Below are 25,372 nucleotides of genomic sequence, written 5' to 3' on the forward strand. Positions count from 1 at the left end.
GCCTCACAACATAGCCACCAACTCCAAACCCACTTCCAGCTGACGCCATAGATCATCCCAGTTACCTCCTTAGCCACACACCAACACATCTCCATGATAACCCATGAACACCATTCTCTAGACAAATGTTCCCGTAAGTGCCTGCCCATGCGTGTTAACTCCACTCAGAGCTGGGCAGATACCCTCCCACCTTTCCAACTGCTGGCGGGGCAAACACGAGCAGGATGGTGCTCCCTGGCCCCAGGTTCCCATGGTACATGGTAGGGTAGTGCCCTCAGGGCAGCACTTGGCCTGCTGTGTGGAGTGAATGCAGAGTACAATTCTCCTAGTGCACCCAGTGCTTGTGCCACTGGAATCATCCCCATCCTGAAGACTCGTGAGTAGCATAGCTCCTCAGGACAATGGAGAGCCATGTGCTACTCTGCAGCCACTACCCGTCCTCCCACAGGGGGCACTTCTGTGCAACAGGCTGGCACCAGGCACCCAGAGCAAGTATGACAGATCTGCCCAGAAAGAGAGCTCACCCCAGTGCAGAAGAGAAGCAGCACCCACAGAGCTGGGAGGAGAAAACCTGTCTCAGGTTGGGGGACGAGGATGACTCTCACAGCATGGAACACATCCTACAGCAATGGGTGAGACATACTGTCTGGACGGAAGACAGGGAGGAGAGTCTGGGAAGCTGGCAAGGCTACAAACCAGCAGCACTGACCCCAAGACAAGCCCAGCTCTTCCACCCACAGCACAGTGTCTCCTGAAGTCTCTCTTCTCGGGTTTTCTCTTCAGCACCATGTGGGCCTGGCAGCTCAAAGCACAGCCATTTAGGGGCTCTGGATACCCACCCTCTGCCTCCCAGCAGCTGGATAGGCAGAAAGGCAGCCCAGAGAGCAGCAGGGAGTTCCCAGCCTGTGCAGCACCCTCCAAGGCCCTACCTTGACTGACGGCTGTGTGGACAAGGCTCCGTTCTTCGTATCGTCCTTGTCCCAGGCCTCCTCCTGCTCCTCAGGCTCTGCATTGTTATTGCAGCCCCCCAGCTCCTCCTCCTCAGGGACCCTGTCACTGTTCAGCCCCTGCAGGAGCGCCACCACTGCCTCTGGCTTGGGCAGCTTGGTGATCTTAAAGTGTTTCTTATAGTGAGGTGTGTCCTTGCGGATCAGCCGCTGCTTCTCCACAGGGAACGGCCGGTCTTCATCCTCATCTTCATCCTCGCTCCGGATCAGAGTGTCCTCAGCAAAATGCACTGTGGGCTACAATGACAAAGACCCATGAATGGCTGTGAGCCTCAGACAACAGCTGGACCTGGGGGCAAAGCATTGACAGCTGCTGGTCTGCAATGCCAACCTAGTCAGGGCTGGGCCCTGCACACAGGCAGGAGGAACAGACCAAGGGCTGCTCTTCTGACACTATTCAGGACAAGTCCAGGAGCAACATTCAGAGCAGCTTCCACCACACTCAGCTCCAGGACCCTGCCAGCACCCCTGTGCCCCTGACCTTCCACCCATACCCGACTTCCATGGCCTCTGCCTGTGCCCACCTGCTCTGCAAACATTCAGGTTCTATCCCACCTCCCATTCCCATCCACGCCTCCAGCCATCTCCCTGCTGCTCTGCCTCTGGGAGATCTCCAGACAGGCTCCACCAGGAGCCTCCACAAAACAACCCAGTGCAGCTCCTACCTCATTGTACTCCACTTCCAGCTCCTCCTCTTGACCAGCCACCGCCTCCACCTCTTGCTCTTCTTCAGCTCCAGGCTTCGCCTCATTCTCCAGCTCCTGTGTTTTGGGTACTTGCCCATTCAGCCTGACTCCCCCTCCCCCCTCCTCCTCCTCCTCCCTGAAGTTGGCAGAGACAGTGCTATTGGAGACATGCGAGTCCTCGCTGCGATTGGACATGGCACTCAGCCTCTTCTCCTGTGGGAGAGGGACGGGCAGTGAGAACTGAGGCAGAAGCCAAAGGGGCACAAAGAAAGGTGGAATGGGACCAGCACCGAGTGCTGCAGACCTTGGCCCAGCAGGATCCCAACTGCTTAAGTGGGCTGCCCGGCCTCATCTGTGCCACTCCCCAGCTCGCTCCATCCCAGCCCATGAAACAGCCAGCCTGGTACTTAGCACAGAGTGCTGTCACCAGTGTTACACCTGGAGGAAAGACTTCGGTAGGGAACTCAGCTGACAGCAGCTGCAGAACAATGCATTGTCACTCATTTGGGGATGACCAGGGAATGACTGGAAGCTCTCTGTATGGAGTGAAGGGAAAGCCATTACTAGCTATTACTACGGCTCCTTCCCTGCTGAGGGGGCTGCATTATCGCCAGGGCAAAGGGACACAGACAGAATGACTCAGAAGGACAGCGATTCACACAAAGGTCACACAGCAATCAAGTGAGGGTCAGAGCCAGAGCCAGGGGCAACCCCCGAGTTGCCTGATGCCAAGTCCTGTGCCCAAAACTGCCCTAAGAATGCATCACTTTGCACACAGGCTGTCAAGGTACTGCTCTGCCTTGGCCCAGCCCACATGCAAGCTGATCTCCTTTGGCCTTCCTCATACTATGCCAATAGTGCCAGTTTTCATGCCCACTTTTTTCCTTGTCCCGCTCTTGTTGCCCCCTCTGCATGGGACTCCCACACTACGTCAGTGCACCAGGATTCCACGTGCTCTTCATTTCAGTGCCTCCTAACAATTCCCTCCTTTGGCCAAGCCTACAGACATTGCTGCCCCACCGCAGAAAAGTGCTGCACCACCCCCTGCACTGTCAATTCAATAAAGCCCCAGTTCCAGAGCTCCCATGCTACTGGCTCTGATCTCTGCAGGGATCAATTCATGCTCAGCTGGTGCAATTAAGGGTACACGCCAGAGAGCTCTGCAACTTTCTGGTGTGGTCCCACTCTCTGTGCAGGAAGCACTCACCTCTGAGTTCGGAGAATCCAGGTCCACATCAGGCTTCGCAGAATATACCTCATTGCGCCGAACTTCAATCACTTTCTTCATGACCTTCAGCTCACTAGGGTGAGGAGTTGCTCTGCGCTGCAGGCCCTGCCAGGGAAAGAGAGCATCAGAGCAGATAAGCCAGTGCACAGAGCTCAGAGACTCCGGACCTTTAGACTGCACAGCAGCTCATCCTCACACTTTGCCAACAAAGAATGCCAAACCTGGAGCTGGCCCCAACTCAGGGGGAGATGCAGCCTCAACTGTGCCCCACCTCACTGCCATGGGGCTGAATACTCCCCCACCTCCAATTCTGTGCTATGGTGAGCAGGAGCCCTGAGGGGAGAATGCAGGTAGATTCCCCTCAATCTCTCTGGTACTCCTTTAGTGCATGCTACAGTCTCCTGCGTCTCAGCAGCGCCAATGGCACTTATTGAGTGGATCTGTCCCAAAGCAACAGGCAAGAGAACAGCATTTCAAACAATAGAACATGGTGGTAGAAAACCACAAACACTCATGGGGCTGAAGGCCCTAGGGACTCCCAGAGCAGGCCCAGCACCGGGACTTGCTCTAACCTCCTTTTATTACAAGGGGCTAGATTCCAGTCCAATGACTCTCCATCTGCTAAAGTCAGAAGTCCTGCTGGATCCTCTAGCATCACAGACAGGTCGCTGTGGCCTCCACCATGCCTCACCACTCTAGAGTTTGAAGTAAAATAACCGGCCATGTTTCTCTGGCTCTGACTTCACCTAGGGCTGTAAAAGCTGAGTGACTGATGCGTAGTCATGGGATACAGGGTTTTCCCCTCCAGTGCATTAGTTCCCAAGTCAGGGGGACTGTCTGTCCAGATCAAGAGGCTGAGGACTGGGGGCAGAGCAGTGGAATTGTAGTGACTGAAAGCCACCACCATGGGATGACTATTTGGTGAACCTTTTGTAAAGTGAGTTAGTAGCAACAGTTCTATTCTTAATAGGGCAGTGTCGGGAATGCAAACCTATGTAGGCGCCTTATTGGCAGCTGCTGCTCTTACACCTGCCAGCCCTCATGCTGTACATGTCTCTGGGGTGGATGACCTGGCACAGAGACTAGTTCCCCTGAGCCTGGATGGTGTGTCCCCTCTAGGACCCAAGGGCTAGAGGAGATGCAGCTCATACCACATCCCATACCATACCCCTTGGGGAGGGAGAGGCAGCTCTGGGCAGAAACATTGCTCCTTGCCCTGCAGAAGTCTCCAGAACACATTTCCTTAGGAAGCTGGCAAGGCCCTGAACAACCCACCACGCCTGTTTCTCTTACTCTCTTCTCAGCTCCAGCCTCCTCGTCATCATCAGCTTTGGGCTCGTCCAAAAACTGGATCACACTGACCCGGTTCAAGTTGGTGTCTGTCCAACTTTCATCCACACTGTTCTGCAGGAGATTCTCTGCAGAGAAAGATGATAAAGAGAGAGCCAGCTCCTGGGCAATGAGGATTTGGGGCCTGAGTGACACACTCTTCCCACTGACAAGGCCATCTCTATCAGAGAGCTCCCACCATAGCCATCAAGCGGCAGGGACTTTAGGGAGAGAGACTGTGTTGCCAGGGTCCTGTCACCCTTTCAGTGGTCCCTGACAGGGTTGCATGACACTTGGCAACCTCTACAAGGGGCCATGAAGGATCCAGTTCCAGCGCTGGGTAGGAAGAGGGGAAGAAACAGAAGCTGTGATGCTTGTATAGCACAGAGCAGTCTCTAGTTCAGCAGCAAAAGGGAATGGTTAGCTAAAGGGAGCTGATGCCAGCTGCTGGAGAGGCAGTTTCACAGCTTTAGCATTCTCCAACTTGGGAAGATTCCCCATGTCACCAGCTGGGAGCCCAGGCCTGTTACATCAATCACAATAACCACATGAACAGAGACTAGTCCAAGGGCGGTAAAGAGGAGACATCTGGGAATAGGAACCAAGAGAGAGACACCAGGGGAGAGGGCAACAATGGGATCTTGGCCTCACATCTCAGAGAGAAGAGAGAGGACAGCCCTTCTTCACAGGACTGTTTCCCTATTCTCCAGAGGGGACAAGGCACCATGGAGAAGCACTCACATGGGGCATCTTACCTAGACTGGGAGACGGCTGCTGGGGCAGCAGGTAACAGGTGAGAACCTTTTCGCCCGTCTTATCATCTTCTGTCTGGAATTTCAGCATGGGCTGGGACTGGTTCTCTGCAAGCCACAGGGCCTTCAGGTTGAGATTTGTCAGGGCAAAGGGCAAATTCTGCAGCCTGTATGAGAAACATGGCTGATGAGACCCCATTAGCTTAGAAGGAACATCCACTGGGCCCTTGAATTCCTCCACTAGCATCGAGTCAGGATGGAGCAAACCCTGAGGCAGAGCCTCTCTCCCCAGGGTTGAATCTCTCTCATGATGGAGACGCCACGCAGCTCTTGCCAGACTGTTCTGCAGTATAACTGTCCTCCCAAAGCCTTCTACCACCACACTGTCAGCTCTATGACTGTGGGTAAAAGAGGGGCACTTGTATTCTAACCACCCAGGGCTCACTCCCAGCCTGCAAGTGGAGTTTGTCTGGAAAATGGGAAGGAAACCCCACTGATCTGCACTAGGGAAAAGACAACTCTGCCCCAGGCCAATCAAGTTCCTGAAAACTCCTGGCAAGCAGAGCGTCTAACCAATCCAGGGCCTATGCGCTTCCCACTGCAGGACTCCAACCAGGCAGTGCCAGGAGATCATACTTAAGACTATGTTTTAATCATGGTTATTTTTTTTTTTGTAAAAGTCATGGACAGGTCACAGGCAGTAAACAAAAATTCATGGCCTGTGACCTGTCCATGACTTGTACTATATATCCCTGACTAAATCTTGGGGGAAAGGGGCAGCCTAGGGGGGACCACAGGTGCTCTCGGGGGGGTGGGAGGGACGACAGCCCAGACCCCCGCTGATACTCGGGGGTGGGGGGACGACAGCCCAGACCCCCGCTGATACTCGGGGGTGGGGGAAGGGGGGTGTTGTCAGTGCTGGTAGGCTCCCTACCCGGCTCCACGCAACTCCCCGGAAACAGCGACATGTCCCTCCCTTGGCTCCTATGCAGAGGCACAGCCAGGAAGCTCTGCACGCTGCCTCCGCCCCGAGCGCCAGCTCCGCCAGGGAATTACAGACAATGGGAGATGCGGGAGCAGCACCTATGGGCAGAGGCACACCTCTGGCCATACCTCTGTTTAGGAGCTGATGGAGGGACATGTCGCTGCTTCCGGGGAGCCCCCAGAAGTAAGCACCACCCAGAGCCCTCAACCCAACTTCCTGACCTGAGCCGTCTCCCACACCCAAACTCCTGCTGCTGCTGAGGGAGTGGGACGTGATGACCCAAGACTGCCCCAGGGGCTGCCTGAGCTACTCAGGCAGCCCCCAGGCCAACTGCACCGGCCGCTGCAGAAGTCACGGAGATCCCACAAAGTCACAGAATCCGTGACAAACTCTCAGCCTTAGTCATGGTGCAACATGACAACGGACTGCTCTAACAGAGGAGGAAAAAGTGGCATCTCGAAGCTCTGGTACCCATCAAATCCCTTTCAAGGTGCAGGATTTTGCTGTAAAGCCAGAAAGCAGACAGCAGAAATTCCACTCTGACCCCAAGCCTGCAGAGACTCTACGGTCACTGTCACTTGTTCTCATTGTGTGCGTTACAACAGCACTCAAAGTATCAGACAGATCATGACCTGGTTATATTTACCTTGCACTAACAGAATATGGTACCAACCAGGAATATGTATATTTGGAACTTTAAAAGGGCCAATTTTCCAAAGCTTAAAGCAACTATTGGCTAACTGGGAATTTAAGTGGGAAGCGTTAACAAAAACTGAGAATTGTTCAAGGACATGCTATTCCATACCCTAAAAACCACACTTTTACAGACATATTAAAAAAAAAAAGTTACAGATGGCAAGAAGCCATCCTGGTTAAAAAGAGATGTGGAAGTGGTGATAAAACAATTTTAGGGCTGTCAAGCGATTAAAAAAATTAATCGTGATTAATTGCGTTGTTAGACAATAATAAAATACCATTTATTTAAATATTTTTGGATGTTTTCTACATTTTCAAATATATTGATTTAAATTACAACACAGAATACGAAGTGTACAGTGCTCACGTTATTTTTGATTGCAAACATTTGCACTGTAAAAAAACAAAAGAAATTGTATTTTTCAATTAACCTAATACAAGTACTGTAGTGCAATCTCTATCATGAAAGTTGAACTTACAAATGTACAATTATGTACAAAAATAGCTGCATTCAAAAATAAACCAATGTAAAACTTTAGAGCCTATAAATCCACTCACTCCTACTTCTTTTTCAGCCAATCGCTCAAACAAGTTTGTTTACATTTGCAGGAGAGAATGCTGCCCACTTCTTGTTTATAATGTCACCTGAAAGCGAGAACAGGCATTCACATTGCACTGATTCAAATGTCCCTTCATGATTCAACTCCCATTCTAGAGGACATGAGTTCTACTCGATAACTATCCAAAGCAGTGCAGACTGACACATTCCTTTTCCTCATCTGAGTCAGATGCCACCAGCAGAAAATTGGCTCTCTTTTTTGGTGGTTCGAGTTCTGCAGTTTTCACATTGGAGTGCTGCTTTTTTAAGACTTCTAAAAGCACGCTCCACACCTCATCCCTCTCAGATTTTGGAAGGTACTTCAGATCCTTAAATCTTGGGTCAAGTGCTATAGCGATCTTTAGAAATCTCACATTGGTACCTTCTTTGCATTTTGTCAAGAGGCTACTAGGCAGCTCTCCAACACCACTTTCTACAAGCCATTACCCTCTGAGCCCACCGAGAGTTACCAAAAGAAACTACACCATCTGCTCAAGAAACTCCCTGAAAAAGCACAAGAACAAATCCGCATAGACACACCCCTGGAACCCCAACCAGGGGTATTCTATCTGCCACCCAAGATCCATAAATCTGGAAATCCTGGACGCCCCATCATCTCAGGCATTGGCACCCTGACAGCAGGATTGTCTGGCTATGTAGACTCCCCCCTCAGGCCCTATGCTACCAGCACTCCCAGCTATCTTCGACACACCACTGACTTCCTGAGGAAACTACAATTCATCGGTGATCTTCCTAAAAACACCATCCTAGCCACTATGGATGTAGAAGCCTCTACACCAACACTCCACACAAAGATGGACTACAAGCCGTCAGGAACAGTATTCCCGATAATGTCATGGCTAACCTGGTGGCTGAACTTTGTGACTTTGTCCTCACCCATAACTATTTCACATTTGGGGACAATGTATACCTTCAAATCAGCGGCACTGCTATGGGTACCCGCATGGCCCCACAGTATGCCAACATTTTTATGGCTGACTTAGAACAACGCTTCCTCAGCTCTCGTCCCCTAATGCCCCTACTCTACTTGCGCTACATTGATGACATCATCATCTGGACCCATGGAAAAGAAGCCCTTGAGGAATTCCACCAGGATTTCAACAGTTTCCATCCCACCATCAACCTCAGCCTGGACCAGTCCACACAAGAGATCCACTTCCTGGACACTATGGTGCCAATACGCGATGGTCACATAAACACCACCCTATATCGGAAACCTACTGACCGCTATTCCTACCTACATGCCTCCAGCTTTCACCCAGACCACACCACACGATCCATTGTTTACAGCCAAGCTCTACGATATAACCGCATTTGCTCCAATCCCTCAGACAGAAACAAACACCTACAAGATCTCTATCAAGCATTCCTACAACTACCATACCCACCTGCTGAAGTGAAGAAACAGATTGACAGAGCCAGAAGAGTACCCAGAAGTCACCTACTACAGGACAGGCCCAACAAAGAAAATAACAGAACACCACTAGCAATCACCTTCAGCCCCCAACTAAAACCTCTCCAATGCATCATCAAGGATCTACAACCTATCCTGAAGGACGACCCATCACTCTCACAGATCTTGGGAGACAGGCCAGTCCTTGCTTACAGACAGCCCTCCAACCTGAAGCAAATACTCACCAGCAACCTTACACCACACAACAAAACCACTAACCCAGGAACCTATCCTTGCAACAAAGCCCGTTGCCAACTCTATTCACATATCTATTCAGGTGACACCATCATAGGGTCTAATCACATCAGCCACACTATCAGAGGCTTGTTCACCTGCGCATCTACCAATGTGATATATGCCATCATGTGCCAGCAATGCCCCTCTGCCATGTACATTGGCTAAACTGGACAGTCTCTATGTAAAAGTATAAATGGACACAAATCAGACGTCAAGAATTATAACATTCAAAAACCAGTTGGAGAACACTTCAATCTCTCCGATCACTCGATTACAGACCTGAGTGTGGCTATTCTTCAACAAAAAAATATCAGAAACAGACTCCAATGAGAGACTGCTCAATTGGAATTAATTTGCAAACTGGATACAATTAACTTAGGCTTGAATAGAGACTGGGAGTGGATGGGTCATTACACAAAGTAAAACTATTTCCCCATGTTATCCCCCCCACCCCTCCACCGTTCCTCAGACGTTCTTGTCAACTGCTGGAAATGGCCCACCTTGATCATCACCACAAAAGGTTTTCTTCCTTCCCCCCACCCTCCCTACCTGCTGATAATAGCTCATCTTAAGTGATCACTCTCCTTACAGTGGGTATGGTAATACCCATTGTTTCATGTTCTCTGTGTGTGTATATAAATCTCCCCACTGTATTTTCCACTGAATGCATCCGATGAAGTGAGCTGTAGCTCACGAAAGCTTATGCTCAAATAAATTTGTTAGTCTCTAAGGTGCCACAAGTCCTCCTTTTCTTTTTGCGAATACAAACTAACACGGCTGCTACTCCGAAACCTGACATTATTTGTCTTAGCAATTGGCTGAACAAGAAGTAGGACTGAGTGGATTTGTAGGCTCTAAAGTTTTACACTGTTTTGTTTATGAATGCAGTTATGTAACAAAAAAAAAAATCTACATTTGTGAGTTGCACTTTCACGATAAAGAGATTACACTACAGTACTCATATGAGGTGAACTGAAAAATACTGAATCACTTGGTTAAATGGTCATAGTCTTACCGAACATTTTAACGGAGCCAAATCCCAGGTAATGCTGCTGAGAATCAAGAATACAGGTTATACCTACGGGATGGGAGACTGTCTTGGAAAGCAGTGACTCAGAAAAGTATTCAGAGGTCACCATAGATAATTTCCCCAACATGAGTCCTCAGTGTAATGCTGTGGCTACTGCCATCCTTGGGTGCATAAAAAGCAGACTATCAAGTAGAAGTAGAGAAGTCCCTCTGCCCATAGGCTCCCAACAGCAATGCCCAGTGGACTATTGCACAGGGAAGGGAGATCTGGCCGAGAACCTGCCTGTCCAGGCAGAAACTCTGGATACTGTGCCAGCCTGGAGAGAAAGGGGCCCCCACACCCACAGAGATTGGCATCTGTAAGGGTGGCCAGCCAAGCTGCCACACTCCTGGGCCTAGAGAGACTAAGTGGTGCCGAGGTCTTGTGCTGTCCTTTAACAGGGGCGCATTGCACTCCACGAGTGCTGACAGCCTAAGTGAGACACTTGGGAAAAGAAAGTGGATACGAGGGCTGAAAAACAGTGGAAGATGGAGCTGGACAGGAGGGGACAAGAGATCAGCGTTCTTGTCCCACCTCTTCAAGAGCTGGAGCCAGGTGTCTGCTGGGTCAGTCAGGGAGGAGGGATTTAGAACATGAGAACGACCATACTAGGTCAGACCAAAGGTCCATCTAGCCCAGTAACCTGTCTTCCGACAGTGGCCAATGCCAGGTGCCCCAGAGGGAATGAACAGAACAGGGAATCATTAAGTGATCAATTCTCTGTCACTCATTCTCAGCTTCTGGCAAAGAGAGGCTAGGGACACCATCCCTGCCCTTCATGGCTAATAGCCATTGATAGACCTATCCTCCATGAAAGTATCTAGTTCTTTTTTGAACCGTTATAGTCTTGGCCTTCACAACATCCTCTGGCAAAGAGTTCCACAGGTTGACTATGCATTGTGTGAAGAAATGCTTCCTTTTATTTGTTTTAAACCTGCTGCCTATTAATTTCATTATTAAGTCCAGGAGAGCTGGCAGTATTTTAAAGAATCCTTATTGAGGTTACAGGGACAAACCATCCCGATGTGTAGAAAAAATAGTAAATATGGCAGGCGACCAGCTTGGCTTAACAGTGAAATCCTTGCTGATCTTAAACACAAAAAAGAAGCTTACAAGAAGTGGAAGATTGGACAAATGACCAGGGAAGAGTATAAAAATATTGCTCGGGCATGCAGGAGTGAAATCAGGAAGGCCAAATCACACCTGGAAGTGCAGCTAGCAAGAGATGTTAAGAGTAACAAGAAAGGTTTCTTCAGCTATGTTAGCAACAAGAAGAAAGTCAAGGAAAGCGTGGGCCCCTTACTGAATGAGGGAGGCAACCTAGTGACAGAGGATGTGGAAAAAGCTAAAGTACTCAATGCTTTTTCTGCCTCTGTCTTCACGAACAAGGTCAGCTCCCAGACTGCTGCACTGGGCAGCACAGCATGGGGAGGAGGTGACCAACCCTCTGTGGAGAAAGGAGTGCTTCAGGACTATTTAGAAAAGCTGGATAAGCAGAAGTCCATGGGGCCGGATGCGCTGCATCCAAGAGTGCTAAAGGAGTTGGCGGATGTGATTGCAGAGCCATTGGCCATTATCTTTGAAAACTCATGGAAATCGGAGGCGGTCCTGGACGACTGGAAAAAGGCTAATGTAGTGCCCATCTTTAAAAAAGAGAAGGAGGATCCTGGGAACTACAGGCCAGTCAGACTCACCTCAGTCCCTGGAAAATCATGGAGCAGGTCCTCAAGGAATCAATTCTGAAGCACTTAGACGAGAGGAAAGTGATCAGGGACAGACAGCAGGGATTCACCAAGGGCAAGCCATGCCTGACTAATTTAATTGCCTTCTACGACGAGATAACTGGCTCTGTGGATGAGGGGAAAGCAGTGGATGTGTTGTTCCTTGACTTTAGCAAAGCTTTTGATACGGTCTCCCACATGCTTGCCAGTAAGTTAAAGAAGTATGGGCTGAATGAATGGACGATAAGGTGGATAGAAAGCTGGCTAGATTGTCGGGCTCAACGGATAGTGATCAATGGCTCCATGTCTAGTTGGCAGCTGGTATCAAGTTGAGTGCCCCTAGGGTCGGTCCTCGGGCCAGTTTTCTTCAATATCTTCATTAATGATCTGGAGGATAGTGTGAATTGCACCCTCAGCAAGTTTGCAGATGACACTAAACTGGGAGGAGAGGTAGATACGCTGGAGGGTAGGGATAGGATACAGAGGGACCTAGACAAATTAGAGGATTGGGCCAAAAGAAATCTGATGAGGTTCAACAAGGACAAGTGCAGAGTCCTGCACTTAGGATGGAAGAATCCCATGCACCGCTACAGACTAGGGACCAAATGGCTAGGCAGCAGTTCTGCAGAAAAGGACCTAGGGGTTACAGTGGACGAGAAGCTGGATATGAGTCAACAGTGTGCCCTTGTTGCCAAGAAGACCAATGGCATTTTGGGATGTATAAGTAGAGGCATTGCCAGCAGATCGAGGGACGTGATCGTTCCCCTCTATTCAACATTGGTGAAGCCTCATCTGGAGTACTGTGTCCAGTTTTGGGCCCCACACTACAAGAAGGATGTGGAAAAATTGGAAAACATCCAATGGTAATGGTCTCAAGTTGCAGTGGGAGAGGTTTAGGTTGGATATTAGGAAAAACTTTTTCACTAGGAAGGTGGTGAAGCACTGGAATGGGTTCCCTAGGGAGGTGGTGGAATCTCCTTCCTTAGAAGTTTTTAAGATCAGGCTTGACAAAGGCTGGGATGATTTAATTGGGAATTGGTCCTGCTTTGACCAGGGGGTTGGACTAGATGACCTCCCGAGGTCCCTTCCTACCCTGATATTCTATAATTCATTTGGTGACCCCCTAGTTCTTGTATTATGAGGAGTAAAGAACACTTACTTATTTACTTTCTCCACACCGGTCATGATTTAATAAACCTCAATCATATACCCCCTTAGTCATCTCTTTTCCAAGGGGAAAAGTCCCAGTCTTATTATTCTCTTCTCATACTGAAGCCGTTCCATACCCCTCATCATTTTTGTTGCTCTTTTCTGAAACTTTTCTAATTCCAATATATCTTTTTTGAGATGGGATGACCACATCTGAAAGCAGTATTCAAGATGAGGCATACCATGGATTTATATAGAGGCAATATGATATTTTCTGTCTTATTATCTATCCCTTTTTTAATGATTCCCAACATTCTGTTCACTTTTTTGATTGCCCCTGCACATTGAGTTAATGTTTTCAGAGAACTATCCACAATGACTCCAAGATCTCTTTGAGTGGTAACAGCTAATTTAGACACCATCAATTTATATGTATAGCTGGGATTATGTTTTCCAATGTGCATTACTTTGCATTTATCAACACTGAATTTCATCTGCCATTCTGTTGCCCAGACACCCAGTTTTGAGAAATCTTTTTTTAGCTCTTCACAGTCTGCCTGTGACTTATCTATCTTGAATAGTTTTGTATCATCTGCAAATTTTGCCACCTCACTGTTCACCCCTTTTTCCAGATCATTTATGAATATGTTGAATAGGATTGGGTCCAGGACAGATCCCTGGGAGACACCACTATTTACCTCTCTCCATTCTGAAAACTTACCATTTATTCCCACCCTTTGTTTCCTATCTTTTAAACAGTTTTCAATCCATGAGAGGAACTTCCCTCTTATCCCATGACAGCTTACTTTGCTTAAGAGCCTTTGGTGAGGGACCTTGTCAAAGGCTTTCTGAAAATCTAAGTACATTATATCCACTGGATCCCCCTTGTCCACATGCTCGTTGACCCCCTCAAAGAATTCTAGTAGATTGGTGAAGCATGATTTCCCTTTACAAAAACTATGTTGACTCTTCCCCAACAAATTATGTTCATCTAGGTGTCTGACAATTTTGTTCTTTATTATAGTTTTAACCAGTTTGCCCGGTACTGAAGTCAGCCTTACTGGCCTGTAATTGCCGGAATCACCTCTGGAGTCCTTTTTAAAAATTGGCATCACATTAGCTATCCTCCAGCCATTTGGTACAGAAGCTGATTTAAATGACAAGTTACAGACTACAGTTAGTAGACCTGCAATTTCACATTTAAGTTCCTTCAGAACTCTTGGGTGAATACCATCTGGTCCTGGTTCCTTATTACTGTTTAGTTTATCAATTTGTTCCAAAACCACCTCTAATGACACCTCATTCTGGGACAGTTCCTTAGATCTGTCACCCAAAAAGAATGGCTCAGGTTTGGGAATCTCCCTCACGTCCTCAGCTGCAAAGACCGATGCAAAGAATTAATTTAGTTTCTCCACAATGGCCTTATCCTTGAATGCTCCTTTAGCACCTCGATCATCCAGTGGCTCTACTGGTTGTTTAGAAGGCTTCCTGCTTCTCATGTACTTAAATTTTTGCTGTTACTTTGAGTCTTTGGCTAGCTCTTCCTCAAATTCTTTTTTTGGCCTTCCTAATTGTATTTTTACACTTCATTTGCCAGAGTTTATGCTCTTATTTTCCTCACGAGGATTTAACTTCGACTTTTTAAAGGATGTCTTTTTGCTTCTCACTGATTCTTTTACTTTGTTGTTTAGCCACGGTGGCACTCTTTTGGTTCTCTTACTATGTTTTTTAATTTGGGGGTACACATTTAAGTTGACCTTCTATTATGGTGTCTTTAAAAAAGTTTCCATGCAGCTTGCAGGGATTTCACTTTTTGAGCTGCACCTTTTAATTTCTAGGAGTCCTTGTGGCACCTTAGAGACTAACAAATTTATTTGGGCATAAGCTTTTGTGGGCTAGAACCCACTTCATCAGATGCATGGAGTGGAAAATACAGGAGCAGTTATAAATACATGAAAAGATGTGAGTTGCCTTACCAAGTGTGAGGTCAGTCTAACGAGACATCTTAATTAACAGCAGGATACCAAGGGAGGAAAAATAACTTTTGAAGTGATAATGAGAGTGGCCCATTTCAGACAGTTGACAATCTAGCCAGCTTTCTATCCACCTTATCGTCCATTCATCCAGCCCATACTTCTTTAACTTACTGGCAAGAATATTGTGGGAAACCGTGTCAAAAGCTTTGCTAAAGTCAAGGAACACCACATCCGCTGCTTTCCCCTCATCCACAGAGCCAGTTATCTCGTCATAGAAGGCAATTAAATTAGTCAGGTATGACTTGCCCTTGGTGAATCCCTGCTGTCTGTTCCTGATCACTTTCCTCTCGTCTAAGTGCTTCAGAATTGATTCCTTGAGGACCTGCTCACCATCAGATTAGGCCTGAATAAAGACTGGGAGTAGTTGTCATTACAAAACCTAAACCTAATTTCCCCAATACTAATTTCCCCCTACTGTTACTCACACCTTCTTGTCAACTGTCTGAAACTGCACTCTGTTCTTCTCCTTCCCATGTGGCTTCTATGATGGGCATGCCTGAAGCCTGGGCTACCCCTATAAAGGCCCTGTGTACCACTTACCTGTTCCCTGCCACATCCAGCACATGCAACTCTGTGGTGTTGGCAAGTTCTGGAGGCAGAAGCACCAGGCGATTGTCACGCAGGGACAGAACATTTAGACTGGCACAGCCCCCAATCTCAGAGGGAAGTGCTGTCAACCGGTTCCGGTCCACATTCAAATTTGTCAGCTTTGTCAGCTTCCCCAGGGATTTTGGCAAGACCTGGATGGGAGATAGAGCGACAGCACAGAAACCATGATGCCGGATTTCAGAGTAGCAGCCGTGTTAGTCTGTATTCGCAAAAAAAAAAAAAAAGGAGTACTTGTGGCACCTTAGAGACTAACAAATTTATTTGAGCATAAGCTTTCGTGAGCTACAGTAGCTCAGAGCTTCTGTAGCTCATGAAAGCTTATGCTCAAATAAATTTGTTAGTCTCTAAGGTGCCACAAGTACTCCTTTTCTTTTCATGTTGCCAGAGTTTTTGCTACAGTGGGCCTCACAACCCGAAAGCAAAATAAAGGGGAAAGAACATAAGAACGGCTACACTGGGTCAGACCAATGGCTCATCTAGCCCAGTAGCCTGTCTTCACACAATGGCCAATGCCAGGAGCTTCAGAGGGCAAGAACAGAACAGGTAATCATCAAGTGATCCTTTCCCTGTTCTCCAGTCTCAGCTTCTGGCAAACACAGGCTAGGGACACTTCAAAGCATGGTTTTGCATGCCTGCCCATCCTGGCTAGCCAAGCCAGGAAGATAGCCAAGAAGTTTAGCTCTCTGTCATCTCATGGCAAGGGGAAGAACAGCAACACCTACATCCCTCAGCAACTGATAACTGCTGGTGAAAATCACCACCTCCCTCTGCATCACAGCCACAATCCCTGCCTCTCCCATCACGGGGCACTGTAGGGAGAGTGGCAGGAGCACTGGCTGTGGGGGGAGCTCCCGTCTACTCTGGTCTACTGTTACACTGGATGGGGGGAAAAAACAGAACGCACATAAACTCTTCCTACTTGAGGGCATAAGACAGTGTCTGACTAATAGGGAATAGGTAACAGCTCCACCTTGGGCAAGTTATTCCCTAACTTCTTAGGATGGGAGTTCACTGCCTTTGGGAAGCACCTTGTCCTTCCCCTCATGTGTTCTTTACCCATCTGTGCTAAGATTTTGAGCTCTTTGCGTCGGGGACCATTTTCTACCATATGCCTATGCAGCACCCAGCACAATGAGGCCCTGGTCCCCGATTGGGGCCTCCAGGCACTACCAGCACACAGTCATCTGGTGCTGGCCCTGGCTGAGACAAGACACTGAGTTAGAAGGACTTGGGCTGATCCACTTTGGAGTGCCCGAGGGATTCTTCAGCCAACTCATGAGATGACATCAGCTTCATCCAGGGATCTTACGAGGATAGACTGTGGTTTCGCATCACCAGAGGGGAGCACAGCAGGTGCAGCTCACTGAAGACTATGGCCCTTGGTAGAGGTCAAGGGCTCTGAGTCCTGTGTGGTGCTGGCTGCAACTCCCAGAGCAGCAGCCTGTGGGCAGAGCCCAAGGAGATGACAGACTGGCATGGAGCAGGGCTACCAGTAAGGGGTTGAGCTAAGCAACACAATAAGGGCTGGCATGACTGCCAGAACACATACTGTCAGCACATTCTCTGTCAGGATGAGCTCTGAGAGATTCTCACAGTCCCCAATCGACTCAGTCACCGCAGCCAGCCGATTCTGATCCACTTTTAGGATGGAGAGCTGCTTCAGCTGACCTGAGCATGGGGAGAGACAAACATGAGCTGCACCAGAAAGTAGTGTGGGCAGGGCCCATATCACTCAGCCAAATCATCCATCCCTTACCCTCCCAGCAGGGCTTAGCTCACTGCTACCATCCACAGGGTGACATGGTCCCTGTTCTTGTCCCATACTCTCCCATCCAGAGCTCCCTCCCTTTCCAATGGGGTAATACCGTACCCACGCAAACACGATAGCCCTCGCTCCAGGGCACTTACCAATCCCATCAGGTATGCATTCCAACAGGTTCTGCGACAGCAGTAGGTCTGTCAGTGCCATCAGCCCACTGACCTCATTGGGCAGCTGCTCCAGCTTGTTCTCAGACACATCCAGACAGACCAAGCGCCGAAGATTCCCCAGCTCCTGGGAGGGGAAAGGAGACACCACCTGGCTCAAGGAAGTGATGGAGTAGGGAGCACAGCAGTAAGGCAACACCCATGGAATGGGTACTCACCGGGGGCAGGGCTGAGAGCTGGTTTCGGTCTAGCCAGAGCTCCCGCAGGTTCGGTAATGCTCCCAGAGTGTCTGGCTGCAACAGAACAAGAAAGCAAAGTGTTAGCCCCTTGCTACAGGAGAGCACCTGCTCTGGGATAAAGCCTGTTCCCAAATCACCACAATCCAGCAATAACAGACACTGCAGCTCTGCCGCCTTCTCAAGGCCATTCACCACAGACTGCTGGAGAAGTAAGCAAGCCAGGGTACGTGACACGGAAGACCAGGTATTGGGGAAGATCTCAGCTGACACATGCTGCTGGTTTCTAGATTGGCCATGCTGGCTGCAAAAGTCCCCCAGGAGCAGGCGAGAAGAGGATAATTGAGATTGTTTGGTCCCACAGAGGGGTGAGAGGTGAGTGAGGGCTTCAGAGGTTTTCACCTCAGAAGAAATAAATCTGCCCTCTCCTTCCTCCTTGTGGGAACGGGCAGAGATGACTTGATATTAACCAACCACCCTGCTACACCAACATTATCCACCACCAGCCAACCACAGGGACACACACATTAGCTGGATGTTGCTGCTAAAATGATCAGCAATGGAACAAATTAACAGCACTAACATGTTGGGAATAATAGTTAGGTTTGGGAGTTAATGCTCCACTGAGAAGCAGTTCATGCCTCAAAACTATTCTTGCAGGTCATCTGCAAGTTCTGGCAGAAAGGGCTGCACCACCTCATGTGGCTCCCACTTTAGGAGGTTTTCTTCACCGACAAGAGGTTAAATTCTTGGAAAGCCAGTTCTGGAGCAGCACTCTGTGGCACCTGTCTCTGCAGCTGTGGAAACTACAGAACACACCTGGATTCCTGCTCAGTCAAAGGCTGAAACAAATACGCAAGAGCAGCTGAGTCCAGGTTTCACCCAGGCACTCTGTCAATTTCCAGCATTCACAAGGTAGAAGGGCCTAGATGGAGGTTTCAGTGTCTGCAACCCTCAAGGCCTCCATACTAAGACTGGGTAGCTATACCTCCTGGGGAATAACATGGGCAGTCGCTGGGGTCTCTCTCTAATGGCAAAGACAAACCAGAAAGGGGAAGGGCAGCAAGCCAGCACAGCAGGGCTGAAGCAGATAAGGGGTGGTTGGGATGGGGATGCAAAGGTCAGAGGCAGCAAAGGCAAGCGACAGAACTGGAGAGGCATAAATCCTCCGGCAGCTAGAGACTGCACCAGAGAAACGGGGATGGGATGTAAGGGGGAGCAAGATGTGCAACGGAAAACAAACACACAGCGCGAGAACAGAATGCTGGGAACAGTTACTGGGCTGCAACAGACACACTGGAGTCACCTGCTGCTCCTTGTGATTTCAGATCCCATCCATTCATCCCCAAAGGGGACCGGGGCACTGTCCCAACCACCACCCACCTCCTCCCATCCCACCTCCTCCCTTCCATCCCCTTCACCTACCAGCACTTCCAGGTCATTGCCACCAAGATCCAACTGCTCCAACTTGACGAGGAATGAGAGCGAACTGCAGACCATCGAGGGAGGAAGGGGAGAGAGAGATTAGCACCAGGGACCCCAGCTCCCCAGTCAACATCACTGTGAATCCCCCCTGCACCAGGAGACCAAAGAGTCAGTCTAGATAGCTCTTTCCATGGTGCCTCCAAGCCAAGGGGCTCAGGCGAGTTGGGGCTCTGCTCCACTTCCTATCAGAGTGGCTGAAGCCAACAAGGTCCTGTCTGCTCTGGGCTCAGTGACACTGGGAGCCCCAGGGAAGACAAGTTGCTGGTGTTTCCTCCACCAACTCAAGCATACCTGCTTTGAGCAGGGACATATGAGCAGGTGAGTGTCCAGAGTCTGGACCTGCTGCTGGTCTGTTCTGCCATGGTGGAGCCCTGAGAACAGGATGATGGAGAGAACTGGAAAAAGCTAAGGGAAAATGACACACATGTTGGGGGCCGCAGGAGCTGAGTTACAAGAGAGAGGAGGGAGCAAGCCCTCTAATTTCCTACCCTCGAGGCTGGGAGCCCCATTGTCCCTGCAGGGGATGTGGGAGCACTCTGGGCACTGTGCTGCAGAAAAAGAGGCAAAGGGATGATAGCAGACAAGGTGTTCACTGGATATGGTCTTGTAAGAAGCCTGCCTGGGAGTCAGGTCCTGGCAGCACCTTGGGGGCCAGTTTCTAGGGCTGGATGAAAGCAGAAGCTGAGCAGTGCCTGCATCCCTGGGGAGCTCGTCCTAGACATGCCTGGAACCACTGGCGTGTATGTCTCCGCTCCAGCAGCCCCACAGCATGAGGCAACACAGCAACTACTTCAAGTGAGATGGCTAAGAGTTAATCTGCACTGACTCCTGGCCCTACATCCCCATCCAACCCTCTGATTCTCAAAACATGGGTCACTATCCCACCCCCTCAGGTCAGAGATCTTCCTTCCTTTACACCTGCACAGACTCCTTCCCCGGCCCCTGCCCCCCAGCAGCTCTTTTTCCCTTTTATTCTCTTCAGATGGGTTTCGCTAGCTCAGTTTACACCATCTCAGGAAGGAAACTCCTGTGCAGGCAGCTGCTCTGACCCATAAGCCAACTTAAGAGTCTGGTTGCATGTTCATGGGAAAGCCAAGAGATGACTGGTGGAAAGGGCAGGCTGCAAAAACACCAAAACAGGGGAAGAATGGTTCTCCTACAGTAACTGACTATGGTTCTTCAAGATGCAACAATCAGCGTGGATCCCACTGTGGATGCACGTGCACCTCATGCGTATGAGATCGGAATCTTTTGAATAGCAGTGTCCATCAGGGCTACCCACATATGGGCCCCGAGTGTCCTCATGTTCCCAAGGGAGGGCATAAAGCAGCCATGACCCGCCTTAAGACTCCTCCCAATTTGAAGACTGTGTTAGCAGAGGATTCCGAAAGCAGGGATGGAGGGTCAGTCAGGGGTTCCACACCAGTTATAACATCTAAGATAACCACACTTACTGCAGGGTAACCATTCTCTATTCAAGCGTGTCAGTGAAATCCTACTGTAGGTGACTGGAAAGAAGCACCCCTTTCAAACAGTGGAATGAGAAGCATCAGCTGCAAACAAACAGGGACCCCAGTTCTGCTCTCCGGAATTTGGCCTTTGCTCTGGCAGCTAACTCCAATGTATAATGCTTGACAAAAAATCAGTGGATTACACATTACTGCCTTGCGGATCTCAGAACCTGGCACATTTCTGAAGCAGGCAGAACTCTGGTGGAGTTAGCGTTAACATGAAGTGTAAGAGGTGTACCTGCCAGTTGATAGCAGGTTCATCGTGTTATGCACTTAGCTATCCTTTGCGATGAGATGGCCTGGCCCTTGGAATGGTTGGCTACAACCAGAATAAATGGAGAGACAGAGAACCAAACCATTCAGGCTCTGTAGTAAAGTAAGGCTCTGAAAATGCCCAGCACATGCAACTTGGCTGCTGATTAAGAGTAGTGTCTCAGGAAGAAAGCAGGCAGGTTAAGTGAGTGAGATGGAATTGAGAGACCACCCAGGGTGAGGTTTCAGCAGCACTTTGTCCCTATGATACGTCAAGTAGGGAGGGTCAGCCACAAGTGCTTGAAGCGCACATGGTCTCTGGGCTGAAGTGATAGTGATTAGGAAGATCATCTTCAGAATGAGATGAACTAAGGAGAATTCTGAAAGGGGCTCAAAGGGTGTCTGCATGGCAGTGAGCCTCCCAGCTTGGGTAGACAGAGCTATTTTTAGAATGCTAGCATGAGCCTGTGGCTGTAGTAGCTCTGGTAAAGATTCTGGCTAGCCACCCGACCTCAGACTCACTCTAACCTCTATGGTGAGCATGGGTGACTAGAGTGTCTACCACAACAGCAACATCCACCCAGTTAATTTTAGCGCGCTAGCTCAAGCCCCACTAGCACAAGTCTGTCTACCTGGGCTGGGAGGTTCGTTCCCAGCTGGAACACAGACAGTCATGGGGTCTCTCCTCGAGGATCTCGGAAGGGCAAGGGCCAGGTCCCAGGTAGGAACAGGTTCTTGTCCCAAAATTAAGTACATAACAGGGCCTTGAGGAACTTTGATACCATCAGAAAAGAAAAAATGGGGCACAACTGTACAGATGACAAACCACGATTGCTGAAAGGTAGACCTTAATGGAGAGTTCCAGATGCAGCAAGCTGTCGAGCATCAACAGTATCAAAACCCATATCCCTGTTGAGCACATAAACCAAGAATCTCTCATTTTGATGAGGATGTCCTTCTGGTGGATGTCTTCCTCCTCTGTATTAGGATCTCCTGGACTTGTCTAAAGAAGACCCTCTCTGTACTACTTAACCATATAACATCCAGGCCATCAGATACAGGTCAGGATGGATTATCTCACCATGGTGTTGCGAGATCAGGTATGAGTAGCCTGGAAGCTAGACTGGCAGCTAATTGGACACCTGCAGCAAAAATGCCTAGGCCAGCATGGAGCTATGAGAACAATCGTGGCCTTTCCCCTTTTGATTCTGGAAGTCACCCCAAGGATCAGGGGAACCAGAGGAAAGGCATAAAAAAGAAGCCCTGGGTTCCACTGCTGAAGGAAGGTGCCTGGTATTGATCCTGGGCTCATGCCCTCTATGGGGGAAAAAAGTTCTAATATTTTGTGTTGTCCTTCGTGGACAACAGGTCTCTCACAGGAATCCCCCAACGACACAGTATTGACTCTCTAATGGAGCTCTACACTCATGACTGGTCACAGATTGTCTGCTCAAGAAGTCCACCAGGACATTGCTGACTCCCAGGAGGTAAAGAGCCACTGGGTTTTTTTCTTTTTTATGTTAGTGGCACCATGCCCAGAGTTTGATGGCCTCCAGGCAGGGGGGCAATGAATCTGTGCCTCCTTGCTTGTTTATGGAATGCCTCGCAGAGATGCTGTCTGTCAGGATCTGTATTGTGGAGTTTTAGAAGACAGGTAGGAATGCCATGTAGACCAGCCTGACAGCTCTGTGTTCCAGGCCATTTGCGAGTCCCTTGTCTTCCAGGGACCAGATCACCTGCATTTGCAGGTGGTCCAGCTGGGTTCCCTGGCCTATCCCTGAGGCATCCATGATTAAAATCTTTGCTGGGAACAGGGATGAGAATGGTACCCCTCTTCTCATATTATCCACCATGTTGACTCTTTGAAGACATGAGGTGGCACAGAGATCTTCTGTCTATCCAGGTCTGGCCAGGGAGTAAACAGACCTGATCCAGAGCTGGAGGGGCCTTAAGTGAAGTCTGGCAAGTAGCATCATGTATGTGCAAGTTAGCCTAACAGCCAAAGACAAGTCAATATAATCATAGCAGAGTTTGATCTCACCGGGCAGCTATACCCTCTCTGATCTGCAGTTGATCCCAGCTCCTATGAGCTCTGGCATCCGCAATGGGTAAAATACTATTTTTCATAGTTCACTGGACGCCCCAGCTGCGCAAACATGGAGAGAATGTAAGTTAGGTCCCAGCAGGAGACTGCAACAGGCCTACCTCTGATTAGCCAGTCATCCAGAAAAGGGTAGACATGGATGTCTTGTCTTCTCAGGTGTTCCACTACCACTGCTAGGTACTTTGTGAAGACTCGTGGTGCTGTGGAGAGTCCAAAAGGCAGAACCTTGTAGTGGTCATGATTTGGCCCCACTGTGAGCCTCGGGTACTTCCTGTGGGCCAGGTGGATGACTATATGGACATACACATCCTACAAGCGGACAGAAAAGCCAGCTCTGAGTCTGCAGAGATGGAACGATGGAGGCAACCACTATCATCCTGAATCTGAAATGGCGAGTGTACCTGTCCAGTCTTCTCAGACCGAGGACAAGACAAAAAGACACCCTTTTTCTTCGGGATAAGGAAATATAAAAAGCAGAAGCCTCTTCCTCTGTGGTACTTAGGCTCCTAGACAAAACAACAAGGCCACTTCTTTTAATAATAGGTTCTCATCCCTGAAGAGGGATGGGAAAGGGGTAAGGAGGGTATAAGGTATGGAAATTATCAGGGGCAAGACAGCTTTGGAAGGCAGCGACAAGCTTTGGATCACCTCCAGTGTGGCTCTCAGCACTCTCATCAAACCTGCTGCCTCTGATGGTGTGGGGCTGGTGGCGAATCCAGAGGATGACCATCTCCTAGGATATCAAAATCTTTTCCAAGGTGGGTATGCAGGTTGATGTTCTTTGTCTCCCCTGGAGCTGATTCTTACAGGGTTTCTGATAGGGATTTGTACTCTGGGTCCCCAAGGACCTTAATGTAGCCCTGAGTCTTTCAGGAACCACAGAGTTCCATTCTCCTCAAAGGGCATGTCCTCGAAGGTGACTTGAATCTCTTTGGGTATCTTGAACACTAACAGCCACAACAGCGTGACAACCCTGGTCATTGACAGCATGGCTGTATCAAACTTGTCATGGCTGCCTCCAGTGACTTTGAGTGACCCTTTGGCCTTTTTTTTTTTTTTTTAATTATTATTATTATTTTTTAAACTCCCCCACAGGAGCACAGGGAGATCTTCAATAGGAAGGGAGCAACCCTCTCCAAAGCAAGGCAGTTGTATTTTTTGCGAACAAGGCCTGGTAGTTCACCACCTGTAGCTGAAGTGAGGAGTATGTTTTGCTCCCAAACAAGTCTAATTTCTTTGGGTCTTTGTGCTTTAGAGTACCTTCCAAAGACTTGGATTTCCCCTTGACTGCAGACACTACTAAGGATCCCACATCTTGGTGGATATAAAAGTGTTCAAAGCCCTTTGGGGGCACCTGGTATTTTTTCCTTCACCAATTTAAAGGAGGAGGACAGAGATGCCAAGGTTTGCAAAGTCCCTTATCCTGATATGCTCTATCATGCCCTTACAGATGGGGAGGGCAATCCTAGTCAAAGTAGTCAAGCAGAGAATATCAAACAGCTTGTGAGACTTCTCATGTAAGACTGTTTTGATGTTCAGAGTCTCTGCTACGTGGGTCAGGAGATTCTAGAAGGCTTTGAAGTTGTCAGCCACCAGGGTAGTAGCTGGTGTGTCTGCCTCTCACACGATGAAGACAATTCCCCAAGCAGAGATGGGAGTCACTGGTGTTAACCTTCCACTATCTCCAGCTCATAGCAGGCTCTGGTGTTGGATGTCTGGCCAACATTGCTCCCTGACAGCAAGATCTCATCTTCCTGGAAGTGTAAGAAGGGGTCTTCTCCAGGATACACGCGATGACAGTCCCCTAGTAAGGCCAAGCTGATTTGCCATAGGCATACTAGTCTTTTTAGGGTTGCCTGGCTCACTGCCACTCCTGCCTCACTTGCAATGGAGCTCCTGGCACAGGACCGTCGGTAGCGTCCTTGGGGTTACTCTCTAAAGTCAAAGAAAAGGTGCCCCTGCTTAACAGTGGGGAGAAGAGTAAACTGAAATGGGTTAAGAGAAGTAACCCTCTTTGAATGATGCTGCTGCACAGTGAAGTGACCTACGCATCAGGTCCAGTGCCAGACACTGAATAAGAGGGGACATTAGGGTCTTTGCCAGGACCCATCTCAGACCCACCATTGGTTCAGTTGTGGGCCCTGATATTGCAATCCTCTGCTGTTCCCACCTCAGCAGAGGATTTAGAAGCTCTGTCCTTGGAGGAGTGATGTTTCACGCTCCTTGTGGGATGACCCCACATACCGTAAAAAGCTGCTTATGATCTGTGGGGGATTCTCTCC

At 49.0% G+C, this 25,372-nt stretch overlaps 1 protein-coding gene across 32 annotated transcripts in view; it reads right to left on the reverse strand.

The window, feature by feature from the left end:
* The window catches only part of SCRIB (scribble planar cell polarity protein), a 247,753-nt gene that overhangs the window by 188,693 nt on the left and 33,688 nt on the right, over positions 1-25,372 (reverse strand). For all 32 annotated transcript variants that reach the window (XM_043507163.1, XM_043507170.1, XM_043507166.1 and 29 more), the window contains exons 6-15: positions 19,164-19,227; positions 17,721-17,795; positions 17,485-17,629; positions 17,126-17,244; positions 15,508-15,707; positions 5,006-5,169; positions 4,215-4,339; positions 2,901-3,026; positions 1,673-1,906; positions 930-1,244 (exon numbers count right to left, since the gene is read on the reverse strand). In XM_043507163.1, coding sequence (XP_043363098.1) covers positions 930-1,244; positions 1,673-1,906; positions 2,901-3,026; positions 4,215-4,339; positions 5,006-5,169; positions 15,508-15,707; positions 17,126-17,244; positions 17,485-17,629; positions 17,721-17,795; positions 19,164-19,227 — 1,567 coding nt within the window. The remainder of the gene's footprint in view (positions 1-929; positions 1,245-1,672; positions 1,907-2,900; positions 3,027-4,214; positions 4,340-5,005; positions 5,170-15,507; positions 15,708-17,125; positions 17,245-17,484; positions 17,630-17,720; positions 17,796-19,163; positions 19,228-25,372) is intronic.

The sequence above is a fragment of the Dermochelys coriacea genome, chromosome 2 (assembly GCF_009764565.3).
Source record: "Dermochelys coriacea isolate rDerCor1 chromosome 2, rDerCor1.pri.v4, whole genome shotgun sequence".
In the NCBI taxonomy this organism is placed as follows: Eukaryota; Metazoa; Chordata; order Testudines; family Dermochelyidae; genus Dermochelys; species Dermochelys coriacea.